General features: G+C 42.2%; 5 protein-coding genes across 8 annotated transcripts in view; 3 read left to right on the forward strand and 2 right to left on the reverse strand.

Moving 5' to 3' along the window:
• The window catches only part of capn15 (calpain 15), a 35,699-nt gene extending 32,074 nt beyond the window's left edge, over positions 1-3,625 (forward strand). For 2 of the 3 annotated variants that reach the window (XM_026351050.1, XM_026351048.1), the window contains exon 12: positions 507-684. In XM_026351050.1, coding sequence (XP_026206835.1) covers positions 507-684 — 178 coding nt within the window. Of the gene's footprint in view, positions 1-506 lie in introns of all 3 variants that reach the window. The other variant, XM_026351047.1, reaches the window with a different exon arrangement.
• A 624-nt stretch (positions 3,626-4,249) lies between these two features.
• On the forward strand, positions 4,250-11,981 carry LOC113156154 (putative protein MSS51 homolog, mitochondrial). Of its 2 annotated transcripts, XM_026351101.1 has the most exons (7): positions 4,250-4,438; positions 5,499-5,676; positions 5,794-5,943; positions 7,202-7,326; positions 7,647-8,210; positions 10,359-10,452; positions 10,986-11,193. In XM_026351101.1, exons 2-7 carry the CDS (start codon positions 5,519-5,521, stop codon positions 11,191-11,193), a joined length of 1,299 nt encoding a protein of 432 aa, XP_026206886.1. In that variant the 5' UTR covers positions 4,250-4,438; positions 5,499-5,518. The 2 variants fall into 2 exon arrangements, with proteins under 2 accessions (XP_026206886.1, XP_026206887.1); XM_026351102.1 differs by lacking the exon at positions 4,250-4,438 and having other exon boundaries at positions 5,519-5,676; positions 10,986-11,981.
• Positions 11,982-12,448: 467 nt separating this feature from the next.
• Positions 12,449-14,739, forward strand: LOC113156160 (putative protein MSS51 homolog, mitochondrial). The gene is made up of 6 exons (XM_026351111.1): positions 12,449-12,502; positions 12,911-13,060; positions 13,146-13,270; positions 13,386-13,949; positions 14,035-14,128; positions 14,525-14,739. Exons 1-6 carry the CDS (start codon positions 12,486-12,488, stop codon positions 14,727-14,729), a joined length of 1,155 nt encoding a protein of 384 aa, XP_026206896.1. The 5' UTR covers positions 12,449-12,485; the 3' UTR covers positions 14,730-14,739.
• Positions 14,740-15,290: 551 nt separating this feature from the next.
• Positions 15,291-16,445, reverse strand: LOC113156618 (myeloid-associated differentiation marker-like protein 2). The gene has a single exon (XM_026351856.1). It carries the CDS (start codon positions 16,131-16,133, stop codon positions 15,291-15,293), a length of 843 nt encoding a protein of 280 aa, XP_026207641.1. The 5' UTR covers positions 16,134-16,445.
• A 945-nt stretch (positions 16,446-17,390) lies between these two features.
• Positions 17,391-18,362, reverse strand: LOC113156171 (myeloid-associated differentiation marker-like protein 2). The gene has a single exon (XM_026351125.1). The coding sequence runs from the start codon at positions 18,317-18,319 to the stop codon at positions 17,423-17,425; it is 897 nt and encodes a 298-aa protein (XP_026206910.1). The 5' UTR covers positions 18,320-18,362; the 3' UTR covers positions 17,391-17,422.
• Between the last annotated feature and the right edge of the window lie 354 nt (positions 18,363-18,716).

An 18,716-nucleotide genomic window follows, 5' to 3' on the forward strand; every position in this document is an offset into this window, starting at 1 on the left:
ATGAGGAACGTGTCTTTTAATTTCCCTTTTTTGTCACCCAACCAGAATACTATATAAAAATGCTCCATGCTATAACACTATAAATCTTGTTTTATGTTCTGACTCTCTTGCTGTTATGCATTATATCAAAAGTAAATGCATTTAGTAGGGCAGATTAACTAGTCACTCTAGTTACTACTTTAGTGCACCAATCAACTCAAATATATGTACATTATTATTACATTTACATTTAATACATATTTGGGGAGTGGGAAAATTAATGGGTGATTATCAACATACATTATTTCATGAAGGAAAGAAGGAGCTTTACTCCAAAGAATACATCAATAATGCTTCAAAAATAAAATTAAACGTTCAGCTCCCCTTCTCACCCCAATTATTTTCACACACCTCAAGTGAAGAATTTGTATTTATTCAACACACCCCATGCTCAGCATGTCTTTAATCTAGAAAGGCCCACGTTTGGAGGAGTCTTTTTTCTAAATGCTCTCTGTCTCCATCTGCAGGCAGGTGTTGGTGGTGCTTTCCCAGCTAGAGGGAAACGCTGGCTTCTCCATCACCCATCGCCTAGCTCATCGCAAGGCAGCCCAGGCGTCCTTGGGAGACTGGACCCCCACCAAGGCTACCCACAGCCCCCAGCTCACCCCAGACATTGATGGCCTGCATCGACCTCGGCCACTATGACCACCGCCCACTTTATCCCATACACAGAGACTCTAATCCAATGAACTGTCAGACCACTGGAAAACCAGGCAAGGGGGGACAGGTGGCGTGAGCAGCCCTAAAACAACAAGAAAGATGTGTTTGTATGTTGATTTAGATGAACGCACACCTGAATGTAAGGCACGAGTGGGCAGAATTTGTGTGCTCTCCTCCTAGTGCACCGTAAATGCTGAAGTTTTCATTTGGCCCTCATGCACTCTGTCACTTGCCAAGTGGATGTGCCAGATCCAGACTATTTTAAACTGTGGAGGATTTCGGTACAAGCACTGTATGCGCAACAGATGTCAACCCTTACTTTCATATGCTTGGGGACAACCCTGCTGCAGTGAGCTTCACAAAAGCCAGGATGGAGTGCTGTAACTACTGAGCCATTTGTCGGCCCACTTATGAGCCAGTCACCTGCAGCTGCACCTGCAGCACAGTCAGACACTCTATAACGTCCAGAAAAAACAGTAAAAACAGTTGGGCACTTCAGGGGAGTTTCTTACCCAGCCCTCAATATGGTACTTAATGAGCCAAACCCAACTTCTAGTTTTTCATTTAATCATTCGTGTTTTTTTTTTTTGTTTTTTTTGTATTTCAGACCATACACTTGTTGCTGTTATATCCATATTTGTGTTTTTGAGGTTTTACAACAAGCCATCATTCATACAGTACTATGTCTCTCACCGCAGTGCTGTCTAGCGCTCTCTCTAGCTCAGGACCAAACCCAGGATTTGTACAGTAAGCTGGATTCAAGCAAAACCTCAAGGTGCTTTTGTGGCAGGTACATGGTAGCTGGAATTGCATCTTTCTTCATCTCTGTTGTATGTAAACACTCACTGGCCAGGCTGTGGTGGAGGGTATTGTTGTGTTATATCTGGCGAAATACTGACATATAACAGGATCCACTCCCACCCATCCAACCCCCACCGCTTTGACAGGCTTACACACAATTTTGTCTTTTTCCCTCCAGAGAAACAACCACCATACCTCCTTTTTCTTTCTCTATGTTCATTCAATTTTCACTCAACCTAGGTTTGGGAATTCAGTGCTGGAGGCAAGTAAGACCAGCATTGTAGTGTACCCCTCAGTTTTACCAGCTTTACCCCATCTAGTCAGTTTATATCTCAACACATTCACACAAATTCCCACTTCGGAAGCAGCTCCTCTCTCTAGATGTTATATCACTGACTGCTGCACATTGAAATGCTGCATTGAGAACCCCCAAACTTAGATCTTTAATGGTACTGAAGGTCGGTGAGTATTTGTGCATTTGTTACAGTTTAGCAGTTTGCCATGTTGATCTAAATGCTGGTGTACTTAGGGAGTACAGCAGGAGATAGTGAATGTTTGAACAGTCAGTTTGCCATTGGGGAGCTCTTAAGGGGAGCTGCCGAGTTTACACTGGGAGGTCAGGGACCACTTCTGTTTGCTTGGGTACAGTGCGAGCATCTGGGCCATCCTCCCACTAGAGTACACCGACAGCACATTAGCGTCTGCACAGAGTCCTAGTGTAATAACAGATTACCATTTTGTCCGACTGCGTGCACACATAACAAGAGAGAGGAGGGACCCCCGAGACATGTTGTGACAGAGAAAATAGTTTAGCTCTCTCTGAATTTTAGCTGCGTTGTTTCAAAGGATGTATTTACCACCGCTGTTTCACATAGGTCTTTTTTTTAAGCTTGTTCTTTAATTTCTACTGTGTCAAAGCCATTATTTCTGTTTTTCTAAGGATCTTTCAGTCCTCACCATGGCAACATAGATGTTTTATCAGAGAGCGGGAAAGGCTAATGCGGTACTATAGTAACAGCGTGTCAGAGTTTGTCTTATTATTGTGTGGTTAAAATGGGAGAAAAACTTGAAACACTAATAAATAAAATCCCTGCTCGTGCAATGATTGAGCAAATGCAATTTCTGTATGTCAAGATCGTTTTGAGTCTAAATATTAACGTTCCTCCACGAGATGAATCAGTTCAGGACTTAAGCTCCACGACTCTGTTAAACAATTGCTGAAACATTCATCATCTCACGAGCATCGTCCTTGTACTCTGTGTCATCAGCATTAATGGTGAATGGCTTCACTACATCTCATTGTTTGCAGTCTTTCACATCTGCCGCCACTGGTGGGCTCTACTTTATGAAGTCTTCAGGCCTGTTTGTAAGAATTTTACTACTAGTCGTTGTCCAGTGTTTCTTCAAAGAAACCTGAAGCTGACGTGACTGTAAATATGTTTTCCAAAGAACCATCATGTGTGATGACCACTTTCAGATTTGCCCTATAAGTGTGTGAGTGTGTGTGTGTGTGTGTGTTGTCACAGCCAAGCAGCTGTGAATATAGCGTCTAATTTATTTGTATAAGTGATCTGATTCATGTTGATTACTGAACTGATGAATGACAAATAAAGGAATGTGATATTTTATGGCTTTAGTTTGAGCCCTGAGGGAGCTTGATAAGAAATGAATTAATCTGCACTGAAACACCTACAAAGACAAGGCACCTCAAATTCAGTGTCACTGCTGGATCACTATATTTACATGAGATTGATTTTTTATTTTATTTTTTTCTATGTCTTTCTGTTTTGTTTTTTCATCGTATTTGTCATTTTGGCTCTTGTTGTCCTGTGAACCCGCTCCTCTTCTTTCAAGTAGCTTAAGGAGCACCCCTTGCTGCTGAAGAGGCTGCAGCCAGAAAACACAACATAATACATTCTCTCTCTTCTCCTTTGTCTGGTTTCCTCCCTGTAAACTGTACAGACTGCAAACATAAACCACACGAAAGCTAAAAAGTGGGGGGGAAAAATCAGCTGATCCTTTTAAACTTTAAAGAAATTGGAAAAAATTATAGTCCATACAAAAAAAAAAAAGAAACTTAATGCTGAAATGGAACTCTGACGAATGTGATATATATATATAAAAATATATTTTATTGATTTTTTTTTCCTTGGGGATATATGAGTATAAGTGTACAAACATGTATGTTTAATTTTCAATCTCAGGTTCTGGTGGACCAAATAAATTTTTTTAATTAAAAAGAAACATTTGTCATTATTACCAACATAATAATTCTCACATTCATATTTCCATATAATAAGTTTAGATTATTCTCCCCCCTATTCATTTGATAAATAAGATTAGTAGGTTAAAGCTTTCAAGCTGTAGATATTTAAGGAGAAAACGCAGTCTGATGGAAGGATAATGTCTTTGCATATCAAAAATGTGTTACGCTTACACGCTCATTTGTTGGCTGCACTCACAGATCCACTCTGATGTGTCACGTGTCTCTTCACGTCTCTGGACTCCCTTGTACTAACCGAGTGTGTTTTTGCTGAATATTTTTTGCACCCGAGTATCTTCACGTTGTGTTTGAGTCTCCTAAACTTCCGCCACCTTTCCTCATTCACTCCACCCACCCACTTTTTCTTCAAATGTGCTTCTGCCCTGTTTTCCACTCCTCTTTTCTTTAGCTCCCACCTTCTTCCAAGGCAAACCCTCTCCCCAACCTACCCAGCTCCCTTTTTCATTCAGTGCTTCTACCCCTAACCTTAAATGCCTGCTCCCACCATCCTCCCTGTTTATCACTGTGGGGGTACATTTTAGATACCCTAGCAGGGACAGCATGCAGGCTCCATGAGCTTGTGACATCCAGCATAAGGAGCTGTCAATCACTTTTTATCTGTCCAAGAAAACTCAGGATCACCTAGAAGCCACTCTGCATTTCTGGAATCAAAAGGTACGAGCACTAAATGTTTGCCTTGGTGTTGGGATGTTCCTGGGGTCATCTTTTTCTTACTTAGTTGTGCATGGTAAAGCATTATTTTTAAAAAAAGGTGATAATGATGTGACTTGATAGTCAGTTCACTCAGCATGCTAAAATGTGAGGAGAGAAGAACCAAAAACCTGTCATCTCATGGGAAATCTCTTCTCTTCCAACCTCATGCCTCCCTGGTGCTCTGTAGATATGAAAGAGCTAATTACATTTAGGCATTTCAGTTTTTCCTGCAGACATGATAAGGCTAAATCATTCCCTAGCAACACTTAGTATGAAATTAAAAAGATACAGAGATTCATCGAAGTAGAGAAAAGGTTGCTTTCGTGTAAAAGTGGAGTGAGGAGCGTAATATGGTACAACACAGTGTCTCACTGAGATAAAAAAAAAAATATTTATTGTGCTATTTCCAAGTTAAGATTAGGGTTTTATTACTGCAGCTAAACAGGTGCCACGTGTTTTATCGCAGAAAAAAGATTACAGGCACCAAACATCAATTCGATAGCATAATTGCTACATACATGATTTTAAATTTAGATTTCAATCTGTGGGAAGTTATGTGAGTTGATCACATTTCTCTCCCCACTCATTTTTCCCCCATGTTGGGGAGGGAGGAGCGGGGGGAGTCGCGGGGGTTCAGCATTTCTGGCAAGGGCAGAGGCAGGGTGACGCAACTCAGACAACCCGCCCAGTGCAGCCCCTGCTTCTCCGAGATCTGGGGGGTGTGTGTGTGTGTGTGTGTGTTATCAGTCACTCAGAACACAAAAGACTTGTTTTAACATAATTCAGGCACAGTTTAAATAATGGATCCAGGATTTTTAAGATGCACCAAAACACAAACCCAGTAATTTATGATACTCTGAGAAAACATTGAACAGCAGTAACATACTAAACATGTTGCCGTCCAGCTTCACCTGGTGAAAGGTGAAAAGTCAAGAAGAACCTACATGCTAAGGTGCTGTTAAATGATGATATGTGGCAAATAAAATGTACTGGTTTCCTAAATGCAGCATTTTTCTCCTAGTGGAACGCAAAAGCCACAAAATGGCATCCCACTTCCCAGCACTGGAGCAGTCTTACGCTCCAGGGACTGATAGCGTCTTTTCTGACCAGTCTGGCTTTTACTCTCTGGACTCCAATGTGCCTGGACTCTCTAAGGTGATTCTCAACAAGCTCAACATGAAGGACTACAGCGAATACAGGTAAAAACTACTACACTACTCCTCCTGTTTCATTTTCACAATGTCCACAGTGATTTGGTGATGCAGCATCCATCCATCCAATATCAATGTAAACGTTAACTGTGTGATTTTAACAAGGTCTGCTGTTGAGGGAAAGACCAGAGGAATCTCATTCCGCAACTATAAGGAGATGTTTCAGAAGATGGAGGAGACCTTTAAGTTCTGCACTGGCTGCAACAAGCTGCCGGAACATCTCGCCGAGGGGGAGATCCTAAAACGCTGTGTGAAGTGAGTGCAAAGCCACAACTTGAGGTGACGATGACTGCAGGGATGACTGATGAGATCACTTAATGCTGTATGTGCTCCGTGGTGTATTCTTTATAATATTATAAGATTAACACAGATTAACATTAATAATTGTTGACAATAAGAATATTTTAAGCAACTGGATCCTTCACCGTTCACTGGTCATCGTTGTCAGCACCGGGTCAGGACATTATTCTGACATTGTTGCCCAATAGCTGTCATGTGTGAAGCATTACCAGCTGCTGTTGTATCAGCAACAGTACGACAGGCCACCAAGGTGCAGACAGCTCCAAATACGTGGACAATGGCCAGTGGCAAATATAGCTAAGTACCCTGACTGTGATTCATCTCCCTGCAATTCTGCAGTTTATTAAGAGCAGCTTAGCACAGGCTGTAATGTAAGAACGCCACAAAGTGCATTAACAATAAGGAGCGGGACAGAGGACGCTGCACATTTACAAGCGTCTCTTTGTGCCTCGTTTTTCTTGTGGCTCTGTGCTTCTCTGCTTTTTTTTTATTTTAGATTTCTTGCTCTCTCTCTCTCTCTCTCTGTCTCTACACACACACACACACTAAATTCTCAGCTGCTAGTGTCTCTCTCCGGAAAAAAAATAAACATTTAGTGAGGCAAAAAGCAGACAGATTGAACCTCAACACGTCTGACACCTGTGAATTGCAATCAACCATCAGTGTGTTTGTGCCTTTCAGCACACCTCTGTTTCCTGACCGTGTTTTGATCATTTTGCCCACTTGCAAGCCTCTCGTGGAGGATTAGTATGCCCTAAGTGCACTGTGGCAAAACACAGTGGGGCTGAGAAATGATTTTATGTAAATGCGGGTGCCTCGAAAGCTGCGAATGATTGCAAGGTTAAGTAATATAGTTTCCCAAAGCAACAACTGTCACTGGCTGTCAGACCTCTAATCCATAACCTCACCACCGAAACTATGCCGCATCGCAAAAGCACACATACAGTACATACAAAGAGGTCAGACAAACAATTCCAGCTTCCACCATAGAGGTTGTTGCCAGTTGTCATCTAAAATAGGACTGAGTTCATTTGATCGTCACTGTGTTTGTTACAGTAGGACAAGGTCAAAGATAAAGATGCTTTACTGTATAGATGAAGAATGTCAGTGGTGCATCCATAAAAGCTTTTATTAGGCTCATCACCACCTTAGATAAATGAAGAAGTATGCTCTTTGCTTCTCTCTCTTTAAGTTTCCTGTCGTTCTGTCACAGGTGCTTGAATGTATACTACTGCACCAAGGACTGCCAGAAGAAAGACTGGCCTCAGCATAAAAAGGTCTGCAAGACACTGCGTCTGGTGGCCATCGACAGACTGTCAGAGTGGCTCATGTTCACTGGTGAGAAATAGAAAGAGGGTGCAATTTAAATTAAAATCCTTAAAAGCTGTTCGACTTCACAAAACAGAAATCACAATAATGAGACGGCATGTCATGTTTCAAAAGCTGGGCTGCATGAATTAAATGCCTGCTACACAAAACAAAACAAACAAACCAAAAAATAAAATGAAAATAAGACAGAAAGTGGAATGCTGGTGTGTTATGGAAATTTTGATTAGAGTTTCTCATCCTTTGAGTCTCTCTGATTGCTTTTCAAACACCATGTGCCGCACACAATCAGCAGTAATTCTAACTGAACCCATCATAAATGTACCGTACAGGAGATCTCCCATTCCCCACGGAGAAGTGGTCCAAATCAGCTGCTGAGGTGAAGACCTGGGACGACTGGCTCGCCATGCAGGGCGGCTTATCCTCACGTGTGGACGCCATTTTGTCTGGTGCCAACACCGCGACCCTTTGGAAAAACGCCAGCAGGCCACGACCAGATGAAGCCGACCTGCGGCAGTCTCTATGGCGGATTCAAAGCGAGTTCCTTTCTCGCGTTCTCACTGTTGGGATGGCCATAAAGTACTTTGGCCTGGATCCATATGCTAAACCCATCACGATTCACTTAGCAGGAGCATCTCACAGTGAGACCATGGGAGCCAGATTGACTGACTATGATGAGCTGAACCACATGTTCCCTGGACACCAGGGGATAGAGATAGTCATGGTGGGACCAGAAGTGGTGGATGGGCCCATCATGAGACCTCCCCTTAGGGCATTCGGCCCCAGGCAGAGGGTCTACATCAGTGCCTACAAGGCCCTTTACCATCAGTTCTGGGAGGATGTTGTAGAGAAGGAGGAAGCAGTCAGGCCTGATCTGGTGGTTGGATTCCACCCTGGTAGGTACAGACAACATCCTGCCCAACATGAACAAATGCAATACACAAAAACAACAAGTCTGTTTTTTTGTCACCCTATATTTAAATTAGCCAATAATGAGCATGATGTCACTGCAGCTATAAATGGAATTCAGGCAACGTGGTCAGCTGTCCCACACATACAGTGACGTTTCTCCCTTTATGCTTGTCTGACAATTACCTCTTTCAGGGAACAGAGCAAGAAAGAGACGAGTAACTCACTAGATCTGGTCTATTCATTAGTGCCAGGCTTTTTATTGGGGATTTGAGTGATTAATGGGGGCAGCTGGGAAAGAGTTTGGCTTGTGATTGCTGGACTTAGCCTAATGTCAGTAAGCTGCACAGTTTCAGTCCACCCCCTTGGATTCATTCTGGTAAACATAACATGCCATACACATGAGCAAAAACCAATTTCCATCCCCGTCCTGTTTCCAATTGGACGCCATGCAGTGCTCTTACCTGACAAATGTGTTTTTCTAAACTGTGGATGTAGTTAATACTTTTTACAACACGAAAGCCATGTTAAACTGACGTTCAGCACTTTAACTCACCAGCTGTCCACCTCCACAGAAACCACCTCATTAAAGTGGCACTAACCCTTCACCCCCTACGAGCTTGAACTGAATTTGTTCTCCAACCCTTTAACCTGCAAAAGACCAGTAAAACCCCAACTCAACCCACACTCATAAACCCCCATCTCAGTTATCACGGCACAGGCTCCACTGAAGCTAAATATACAGGAATCAGTCACCGTGCGAGTTAAACTGCTCGAGTGCCTGGCTGCATTTCATACTGCAAAGCTGGCAGAACACTGCATTATGACACTGCTTAAGTGACAGGGGAGCAGGCAGCATGACAAAAGAAATAAAAAGGAAGGTGTGTGAGAGAAAGAGAATGAGTTAGAGGAAGGCTATAAGAAAGAAAAAGGGCTGATTACCAGGAAACAGGGAGGCACTGCTGTTAGATAATAAGAGAGCAATGTCACTGTAGCTGTCAGCTCTTAGGAAGGAGACAGATGTGGGGCAAGTAAAGACATCCATACAAAGATAGACCACTGAAAACAAACGCCTCAAAAAGACAAACATCTAGATGGTTTTATATTGTCTAATGTTAACTGGATTTTCGTATTTCTTAGACACATTTTCACACCATGAAACAAGAAACTGGACGCATTAACAGTAGCTTCATCCACGATATGGTCCAAATTTGCACAGGGCCCAGGCACTCACTGCAGCCATTACCAGTCAGGCAGCAGTGCCTCTTTGTCACCTTACCTCGTGAAAACACTTATTCCGAGTTAAAACTTCTTAGCTTGACGAGAAGTGAAACCTTAGGGACATTCAGGCCTTGGTATTCATCATTCACATTGAAATCCTCTCTGCAGCGGGAGTTCTCTGGAAAGCTGTGGCAGGCGGGGGATGATATGATATGATATGATATGACGCGTGCTCCTCAGTTTTCTGTACCGGCACACACACTGCTGTGAAGCTTTAATGCATCTATTGTTGCATTAATATTTCTCACATGCATCTATTTTTATCTAGTGGTGATTGGATTTTAATCTGTGATTGGATCTACCTCTTGGACAAACTAATAATGGGACTTTTCAGCACTGTGGGATTCAGTTTTCACTTCAGCTGGATGGATTTATAGGATTTGCTGCAATAGTGGCTGAAAGGAAAGCTACTCCAGCTGCACAGAGAGAGACCTCCTACTGGCACGAAGTGATGGGAACTGATGTCTATCAATTGTTGTCCTACATGCAGTTCTTGTTTAGAGCAAAATTAACTTTGTATATTGACTGAATGCAAAGCACTTTTAGTGAGTGGCATGTCCAGAGGAGAATAGATCCTAGTTAACACGAGATAGACACACCTAAGTGGAGACTAATTAAGTGTAATTTGTTTGTGCTTCACCTCACCGAGGGGGAAAGACCAGTTCTTGTCTCTGTTGTTGTGTTCGGGTGTGATGAGAACTAGCTCAGTAAGTGCTTTTCAGTGTCGGCGTCACTCAGCTGATGTGTTCAGGTGGTGCATTTAACCCTCAAATGAATATGCTCTATGGCTCTGTCTATTTAAAGCCTTCCATATATTGATTCACTTACTTGTTTATTTTTTGTTTTGAACACAGGTTTCCATGCTAACCAGGGCCTGTTACAAGGTTGGTTGCCCACCCTCCTGCTGCTAAGAGACTACAGCATCCCCTCCCTCTTCACCATGTACAGGTTAGTGACGCTGTCATGTGCCCTGTTCACATTTTATAGTAGAGATAATAAAGTTACTTGACCTTTTTTTATCATTATTAAATATTTGAATATTTAAATATTATTGAATATTTAAATACTGGATCCACATATGAGTTTGAGCTTCCTACTCCTCATCTACCTGACATTATTAGCACAGCTAATAACTAAAATTCTCGGCGCAGTTGCACATGACCCACAACACACCAATATTTCTACACTTTACAAACCCCTCTGGGGTCAAAGACCCATTTCCTGTTTGTGCAAAGACCAAGTTGAAGGGAAGATTTGTTTCTGCTGCTGCAGGCGCTCCACAATCTGCCCCTGTAGACTGTAACTTAGCAAAATGATGGATGTTGTTTGCTTTCTTTTCCGGTTGATGGGGTTTTTCAACGATTTCTCTCAATCTGTTTTCTAGTAGGCGGGTTTTAAAACGAGTCTGCAGTCAGGTGAGCCAGTCTCTCATGAGGAACATAAAACTAAACTTACTTGATTGATAACCTTTGTCCCCACAGTGAACTGGAGCTCAAATACTCCCTGCAGATCCTGCTGGAGTTGGAGATGCACATCAGGGACAACGGCTCCAACCCCTTCACCTCACAGAAACCGGAGCAGGTTCAGGCGTGTCCCAACAAACCCCCAGTCTACTGCAACTCTCACTACATCTGTTTCCATGGACTGTTGCCACGAGAAGACTTAGAGGACCAAGGTCCAGACAATTAAGAAATTATCACGAGGACCCCCGGGTCTCGTGAGCCCTCCTCTTTAAAGATTAGGATGTGAATTCCTAGGGGGGCTTCCTGCAGTCTTTAAGAGGTGGACATTTCTCAGCTGTGCTGCTGCTGTGCACATTTCGACACTAAAGCTTATATCCTCAAATATGGCAGAGAGCGTTTTTCAAAAAGCAGCTTCACTGCTGCAATAGCATACTAAACACTGTCCTTTGTGTTCTGGTATTATTATTAATTAATGAGACACATCACAGAATTCACTCAAAGCTCATTTTGTAGGATGATGGCGCCTCAGGACAGCAGTGGAGCACAAAGGTTTGTACTCCTTTTATTCTCTGAGGTGACGTGGTTGTTGGATATTAAGGGTCATGGGTATACACACATAATGAGAGCAAAATGATTTCAGTCATATTTGGACTGTTGCCTTTAATTTACCCTGCAGCTATAGAACTAGTCCCAAATCTCACAAAAGCTACTTGAAATCAGATCATCTGCATAATCAATTAACACATGATCTAAATTAAACTTAGGATACATTAAACCGTGCTGCAGATCATGACTTAAAGAAAATAGTTATTTAACATTAGTTTGAACATATATATGATAAATGATGTCATATACAGTACAATGCAATTTAAACACAGCGTGAACTACAGGCTTAAATGATCTGAATTCATAATTAATAACCAGACTGAACATTTTATTGGGGAAGTGTGTGATATTGTATTTTAACTGTTTCTTGCTGGGTTAATAATAATTGATGCTACTGGTTCCAGTAAACTATTGCATCTCTGTCTATATCGTGTGTTTTTTTTTTTTTTTTTTTGGGGGGGGGGGGGGGCTTTACGGTGTGATACTGACCTCTAGTGGATCGAGTGGTAAAAACACATAGAAAGCACATGTAGCCTTGTAATAGTGGTGCTCAGGATCACACTGGTCACAGACTATGTCCTGGTGGGTCAGCACTAACATGTATTTACTGAACTTGTATTTTAATTCAAAGTAATTTTAGGGTGAATGTTGTCCTACAACAACTCGTGGGTTTATGGTGTTTTCAATTCATAAGAATGCTTTAGAAACCTGTATCTTATTTTTGTAATGAGTCACATGGGTCTAGCTGGTCTGAAGTCAGGAATAGTCTGGAGTTGTCAGACTTTTCTAGAAGGCAAAGCACAGGTGCTATATGAGGTTGCCCACCCCCCCCCACAGGCTGCTCAGTTAACAAACTAGAGAAGCAGCAGAGGAAGAAACAGCGAGCAGCTCCTGTGGGAGACTCATTTACAAATGACGGAACCCGAGAGGTGAGTAGCTTTTTACCTGCATCACCGGCGATTCCTTTACTCTGTATTTAAATGTTGGAGCATATCTATGAATGCTCATAAAAGCATGGCATCTGAATGACATGTTGAGATACTGGGAAGCCAACACGGTCTGTGCAGATTTCTGCTTGCAGCTACTTCCTGCTTATTAAACATTAGGACACTTTCCTGGAACATTTTTTTATATATGAACTTATGAACTCATGAATCTGCACACACCTCCGCTCCCGCCACTCCTCTCACTCTCTAGTAGCAACTGTTCCAGTCTAAGAATAGAGGAGCATAGGCCTCAGTAGCCTGTTGGTGAACAGCAGACTAGATACTGTATATTGAAATACTGATCATGATTTGTCCGTTGGAATTAGTATGATCTTTTATAATTGCTTACAGGACTGGTCTGGAGACTAAAGGTAAACCCATGGCCTTCCGGTCTCAAAAAGACATGTTTGAGAAGATGGAGGAATCCTTTAAAATCTGTGCATACTGTGAGAAGAGGCCACAGCAGCTCTCAAACCCACAGAGTCTGAAACGTTGTGCTAGGTAATAAATAAAAAATAAAGAGTATTTCTTCATCAAATGTTTACACACTGTAGACTTCTTACTTTTTCGTTGTCTGTTTGCACAGATGTCTAAATGTTTATTACTGCTGTAAAGACTGTCAGAAGGAGGACTGGCCCAAACACAAGAGGTTCTGCTCACAGCTGTGTCTTGCTGCCATTGACAGAGTTGTGGAGTGGCTTGTGTTCAAAGGTAAAAACGAGCACGTCGATACAAACTGTGACGAAGACCAAGAATTCCCAGGAAAGAAATGAAGGAATGTGCTGCCTCTTAAATACTAGACTGATGTGTTTATTCCCTTCATCAGGAGACCTTCCATTCCCTACAGAAAAGTGGTCCAAGCCCCAGTCAGAGGTTAAAGGATGGGATGACTGGCTCGCGATGCAGGGAGATCTCACAGCACGCCTCAGTCCTATTTTAAATGGAGCAAACATGAAGGATTTGTGGAGCAGTGCCGGCAGGCCTCGGCCTGATGACGAGGACCTGAAACGGTCTTTGTGGAGGGTCTGCAGTGAGTTCTTCTCTAGGCCGCTGACCATCGCCTGGGGGCTGAGGCTGTTTGGCATTAACCCCTATTCCAAACCTCTCACTGTTCATCTGGTGGGAGCAGGTCACAGTGAGACACTGTCAGCCAGGCTGACTGACTACGATGAGCTGAACAACATGTTCCCTGGACACCAGGGCATCGAGATAGTCATGATAGGACCAGAGGTGGTGGACGGCCCCATTGTGAGGCCTCCTCTCAGAGCATTTGGCCCCAAGCAGAGAGTCTACATCAGCGCCTATAAAGGCCTCTATCACCAGTTCTGGGAGGAGCTGGTGGAGAAAGAGGAAGCAGCCAGGCCGGATCTGGTGGTTGGATTCCATCCCGGTAAGTACACACTACACCTTAAAGTACACAAAAATAATTTTACTGATCCAAACTAATTAGTGGGGATGATTTTTCTTTTGTCAAGGATTCGACGCCAGTCAAGGCCTGGACCAGGGTTGGCTTCCAACACTTCTTCTCCTCAGGGATTATGATATTCCTTCACTTTTCACTGCTCTCAAGTGAGTGTTTAGTCATAACAGGATGTTACATTTTACATTTTACATTTTTTATGTTCACATCATACTATCATATGTAAAGATGCTGTACTGGACCACTGGTTTGAAGGCATCCTACTCAGGCAGTCAATTATCTGGTGAAGGGCTGTATTTTCAAACTGCCTTGCTTTCTTAGTTTACCACTCAGTCCACAAGCCCTTTGTTTGATTTAACAGCGAGTAGTACACTAATTGGCCCACTGACATTATTTGCATTTTATTACTGCAGTGTAAATATGCTCTGTAGTCTGATGAATGTGCCACATACACTGTTTACGGAGCTCGCTCTCTGTTTTGATTAAATCCATTATGGCAAGTGTATGATGGCTAACGATGCTTCTTGTCGTCCCGCTCTCCACAGTGAGACCGAGATGACCTACTCCTTGCAAATCCTGTTAGAGTTGGAGATGGACATGAAGGGAAGTGGCGCCAACCCCTTTGCCTCGCTGAAACCGGAGGTGGTGGGCTCGAGTCCCAACCAGCCTCCTGTTTACTGCAACTCCCACTACTTCTGTTTTCAAGGTTTACTGGAGACCGTGGAGTTTGAGGAGCCAGAGGAAGCTTGAAGTAAAGTAGCAGTGCACACATTGTATTTCCTAAAACAACTGAAGCTCTGATTCTTTTTTTGGACTGTGAAGTGTTGTTTTTATATGCTTGTGTTTTCTTATAATGTTCATGAAATAGTTGAGCATATAAACACACATTTATTGTGTGTGGCTTGTGCCACTTTACAGCTACGATGCTTGAATCCACTTTCTCATCTTCATGGCAGATTTGTGAGATTTGAATACGCTGCCTGTGTGTTAGTAGAGAAGCAATAAAACTTTGTAGAAATAACCAAATGTCTGCTGATGATAGCCCCACAATCTTTAACGTACAACCTAAACATACCGTGGGTATCACTCTAAGTCCATAATACCAAGTAAGTTTTAAGAATTAAATGTGGACAAAGAACATTTTTACACCCTATTGTCACTTTGTCTCACAGATATAATACCATGTACAGCTACTGAACATTCAATATTTTCCTCTTTAAAACATCAACCTGGGAGAACAGGAAATTAAATAAAACAAACAAATCAGAGTTTTCATTTAAATGGTTAGGTACACGTCTAGTGTCTGTCTTTCTAGCGAGATTTGAAGGATAAACACAGGTCAACAATGTAAAGGACAAGATTGACAATAGCTCCAGTGGTCACAGTGTTAAGGTCAGCATAGGAGCACTTTTCACAGACGTAAGAATTGTACCCGTGGCGTTTGTAACCAAAGACAGGCCACAAAATGACAGCAAGCAGGTACAACAGCACGGCCACAATGTTGAACACCAACTCCATCGTGCTAAGTCCAAAAGAGAGTAGACACTGCAATAGCTTGAGCAAGTTGAGCACCATGATGACCACGGTGGCCAGGAGGCAAACAGCAAACACAATAATGCTGCACGTCATCCCGAAAGGATGAAAGGCCCATTCGCCATTTACAAAATGGTCAGTGGCAGCAGTGAGGATGATACAAGCTACAAAAGCCTCTGCTGTGCGGAGACTCCCTCGCCGGCTGGACAGGTAGCCGTTTGGAGATGTCTTTTTTTGCTTCACGGCGTCAATCAGGAAGACAACAGTGGCAACCAGGGAAAAGATGAAACACAGGATGTTGCTAATGCAGGAGAGGCAGACAAATACAGCTGTGAAGATGATTGTGGCTGAGCTGATTGTCACAGTGCATAGGACGGTCAGCCCGCAGGTCAGGTCAGCCCAGTCGGGGAGGAAGACAGCCAGGAGAATGTGCCACATTTTGGCCTCCATCACGATGAGGACCACCGGCACAGTGATGCAGAAAACCCATACAAACTCACACCACACGCCCCACGGGCTCACCATCCTGCCTCTGAACATGACAACGATGAAAGGCAAAGCGCTGAAGATTATTTCCAGGAGGCGTAAAATGCCCTGAAAGCCCTGGAACGGTCCCCACATGATATCCAAATCAAGAAGAGCAGGTCAAAAAGTCAAAAAGCAGAAGGCCAGATCCTCTTTCTCTATGCTTTTACTGAACATGAACTGTCTGTTCTGTTGTTGCTACTTCAGCAGCATCACAGAACAATTCAGTTCCTTACTGCTGCTGCTGCTTCACTCTCATATTGAGATGAAGCCGTGTGTTATATGCAAACAAACGTCACTTGTATTCATTGTACATTTTCAACCACGTTACTATCCCAAATGGACACTGTTATCTGCAGGATTGTTTGCTTATCTCTCTGCAGTTTATTCTGTATTTTTTAAACGTATTCGTAATCTATCACCAATAACGGGAACTGAGGAATAGTATATATTCAACTCTACTGTAAAATCAGCCTTACCGAGATGAATCTGTGTGCACTATGTACTTTCTTATAATCTATTTCTGTCTTTAAACTGTAAATTGAAACGCAAAACTGAACTTCCTTGTAATTTTAAAGCTTTTCTTCTAGCCTCAAAAGGATTATTCCACAAATGTACTTTTGTCAGAGGATTTTATTCCCATTTCACTTCACTTATGGTATTCTGAACTTCGTCTGTGTCTGCGGTCCACAGATGAGAGCGTTTACACATGTAGTCTCATACATAATAATCTCAAATATAATAAAAGTCATCCATTTTAGTGCAACAGATAGTTCAGATGTGAAATATAATCTTCGAACATAGCACCATTTTAGCAAGTATAAAAATGCACAGAGGAAAGTTACACGATTAACAACATAAAACTCAAGAGGTTGTTATTAAATTTCATGGTTCAACAAAATTCAACTCTATTGTTCATGGTAACAAGAAATGGATAAAAAACTCATTTCTAAAATAAATGTTTTTCTCTTTTCTCTATGATTTGACTATTTCTAACACTTTTGAATTGAGTCTGATCTTGAACCTCATTGATAACATACAGTAAATTATTTAATGTGAACATTTGTTCATTTTTGGAGCCGTGACAAAATCGTAATAACTCTATAATAATAATAATAATAATAATAATAATAATAGATAACAACCTCAGTGTCTAGTGTCTGACACTGATCACCCACTAGAGACAAGTTTAGGCTTTAAAGGAATTATTTAATCCAGTGATCTTAAAGTAGCCACAAAACCTTGGACCTAGAAATCTTAACTCAAATACACACTTTTATATTTAAGTAAAGTGTTTCAATTCTACCTTGTAGTTGATTTTTATTCAGTATGAATCACATAATTGTGGTTAAAGTTGGAGTTGTCTTGGAGAGACAAGAGGACGGTTAGGTGCGTTTGAAGCCACAGATGCCAAGCAGGGTAAAGATAAGATCCAATGTGAAAAGAATCAGATTTACATAGGTCATAAATGCAACCATAAACTGAATGGCCCAGATACAGTAGCTGGGTGGACAGTCTTTGGGACGAGGGTTGTTTCTGAACATGAAAATGGGCCACATGATAGCAGCAAATATATACAGCACAACAGAGATCACCAGGAATATAAACACGAACCTGTCCAAGTTAAATGGCAAGCATGTCTTCAGCTTCTTTAAGATGTTGGTGGCTATGATCAGAGGGAGAATTGGGAAAGGAATGGCATACGCTATGACACACAGGATCAGGACGGGCCTGTCTCTGTATCCAGTCAGCGATATGAAAATCATGCAGCTCACGAAGGCCTCCATCACTTTCCAGAATCCAGGCAGCGCTGCCAGGTAGCTTCCTGTCTTCTTGTCCATAAATTTGTCTTTCACCACTTCGAGTATGTAGACAAAACCGGTCAAAAAAGCAAAAAAGCTCACCAGCAAGCCATAAATACATTTCAGGCAGGCGTAGAAGTTGGCGTAGGTAATAGCGACAGAGACAGTCATGAGTGTTGAAGACATGGCCATCCCTGTTGCGAAGTCAGCCCAGTCCATACAAAACATATTGAGGATGATGTCAAGCTTGAACATCTCAATGATGGTGATGATGAGGGTCATGATGGGGCAGAAGGCCCAGGTGAACATGGCGTAGTTCCAGTAAGTATGGCTGCTCCCTCCTCTGAAGGCACCCAGGATAAAGGTGACCACAGACAGAATGATCTGAGCCATGTGCAGCCCACCTCGTCCAGATAAAAGAGTAGAGGGCGTAAACACCGCCTTGGACAGTGTGTCCTTAACATCATCAATAAATCCCATGTCTCTGAATGGTGCTGAAGAGCAGTTAGAGATATGGTTGTAATGCGAGTCCTCCTAGTAGCTTCTGCAAATTGGATAAGATGTGTTACATGTGTGTTTCCAATGCCTAACTGCCTCCCAACTCCTTTCCATACAGGCCTTTCTAGTTTGCATCATATTCATGAAACAGACTGTGTGTGGTGATAACTGTGTGCTGCAGCTGATATGAAATAACTGAAATGCTTGATCTGTGCTTGATCCTTGACTGTGTGAAGACGTTTTTGTACAGGGACACGTTTACAAAAACAATGATATATTAGTGGAGTCCAAAAATCCACATTGAAAAGCTCCAATATTTTATTATTAATACAGTATCAGGTTAGAAATTCAGAAATCTTGAGAATTTAGAAAATAAACC

Source organism: Anabas testudineus, chromosome 19, assembly GCF_900324465.2.
Source record: "Anabas testudineus chromosome 19, fAnaTes1.2, whole genome shotgun sequence".
NCBI lineage: Eukaryota > Metazoa > Chordata > Actinopteri > Anabantiformes > Anabantidae > Anabas > Anabas testudineus.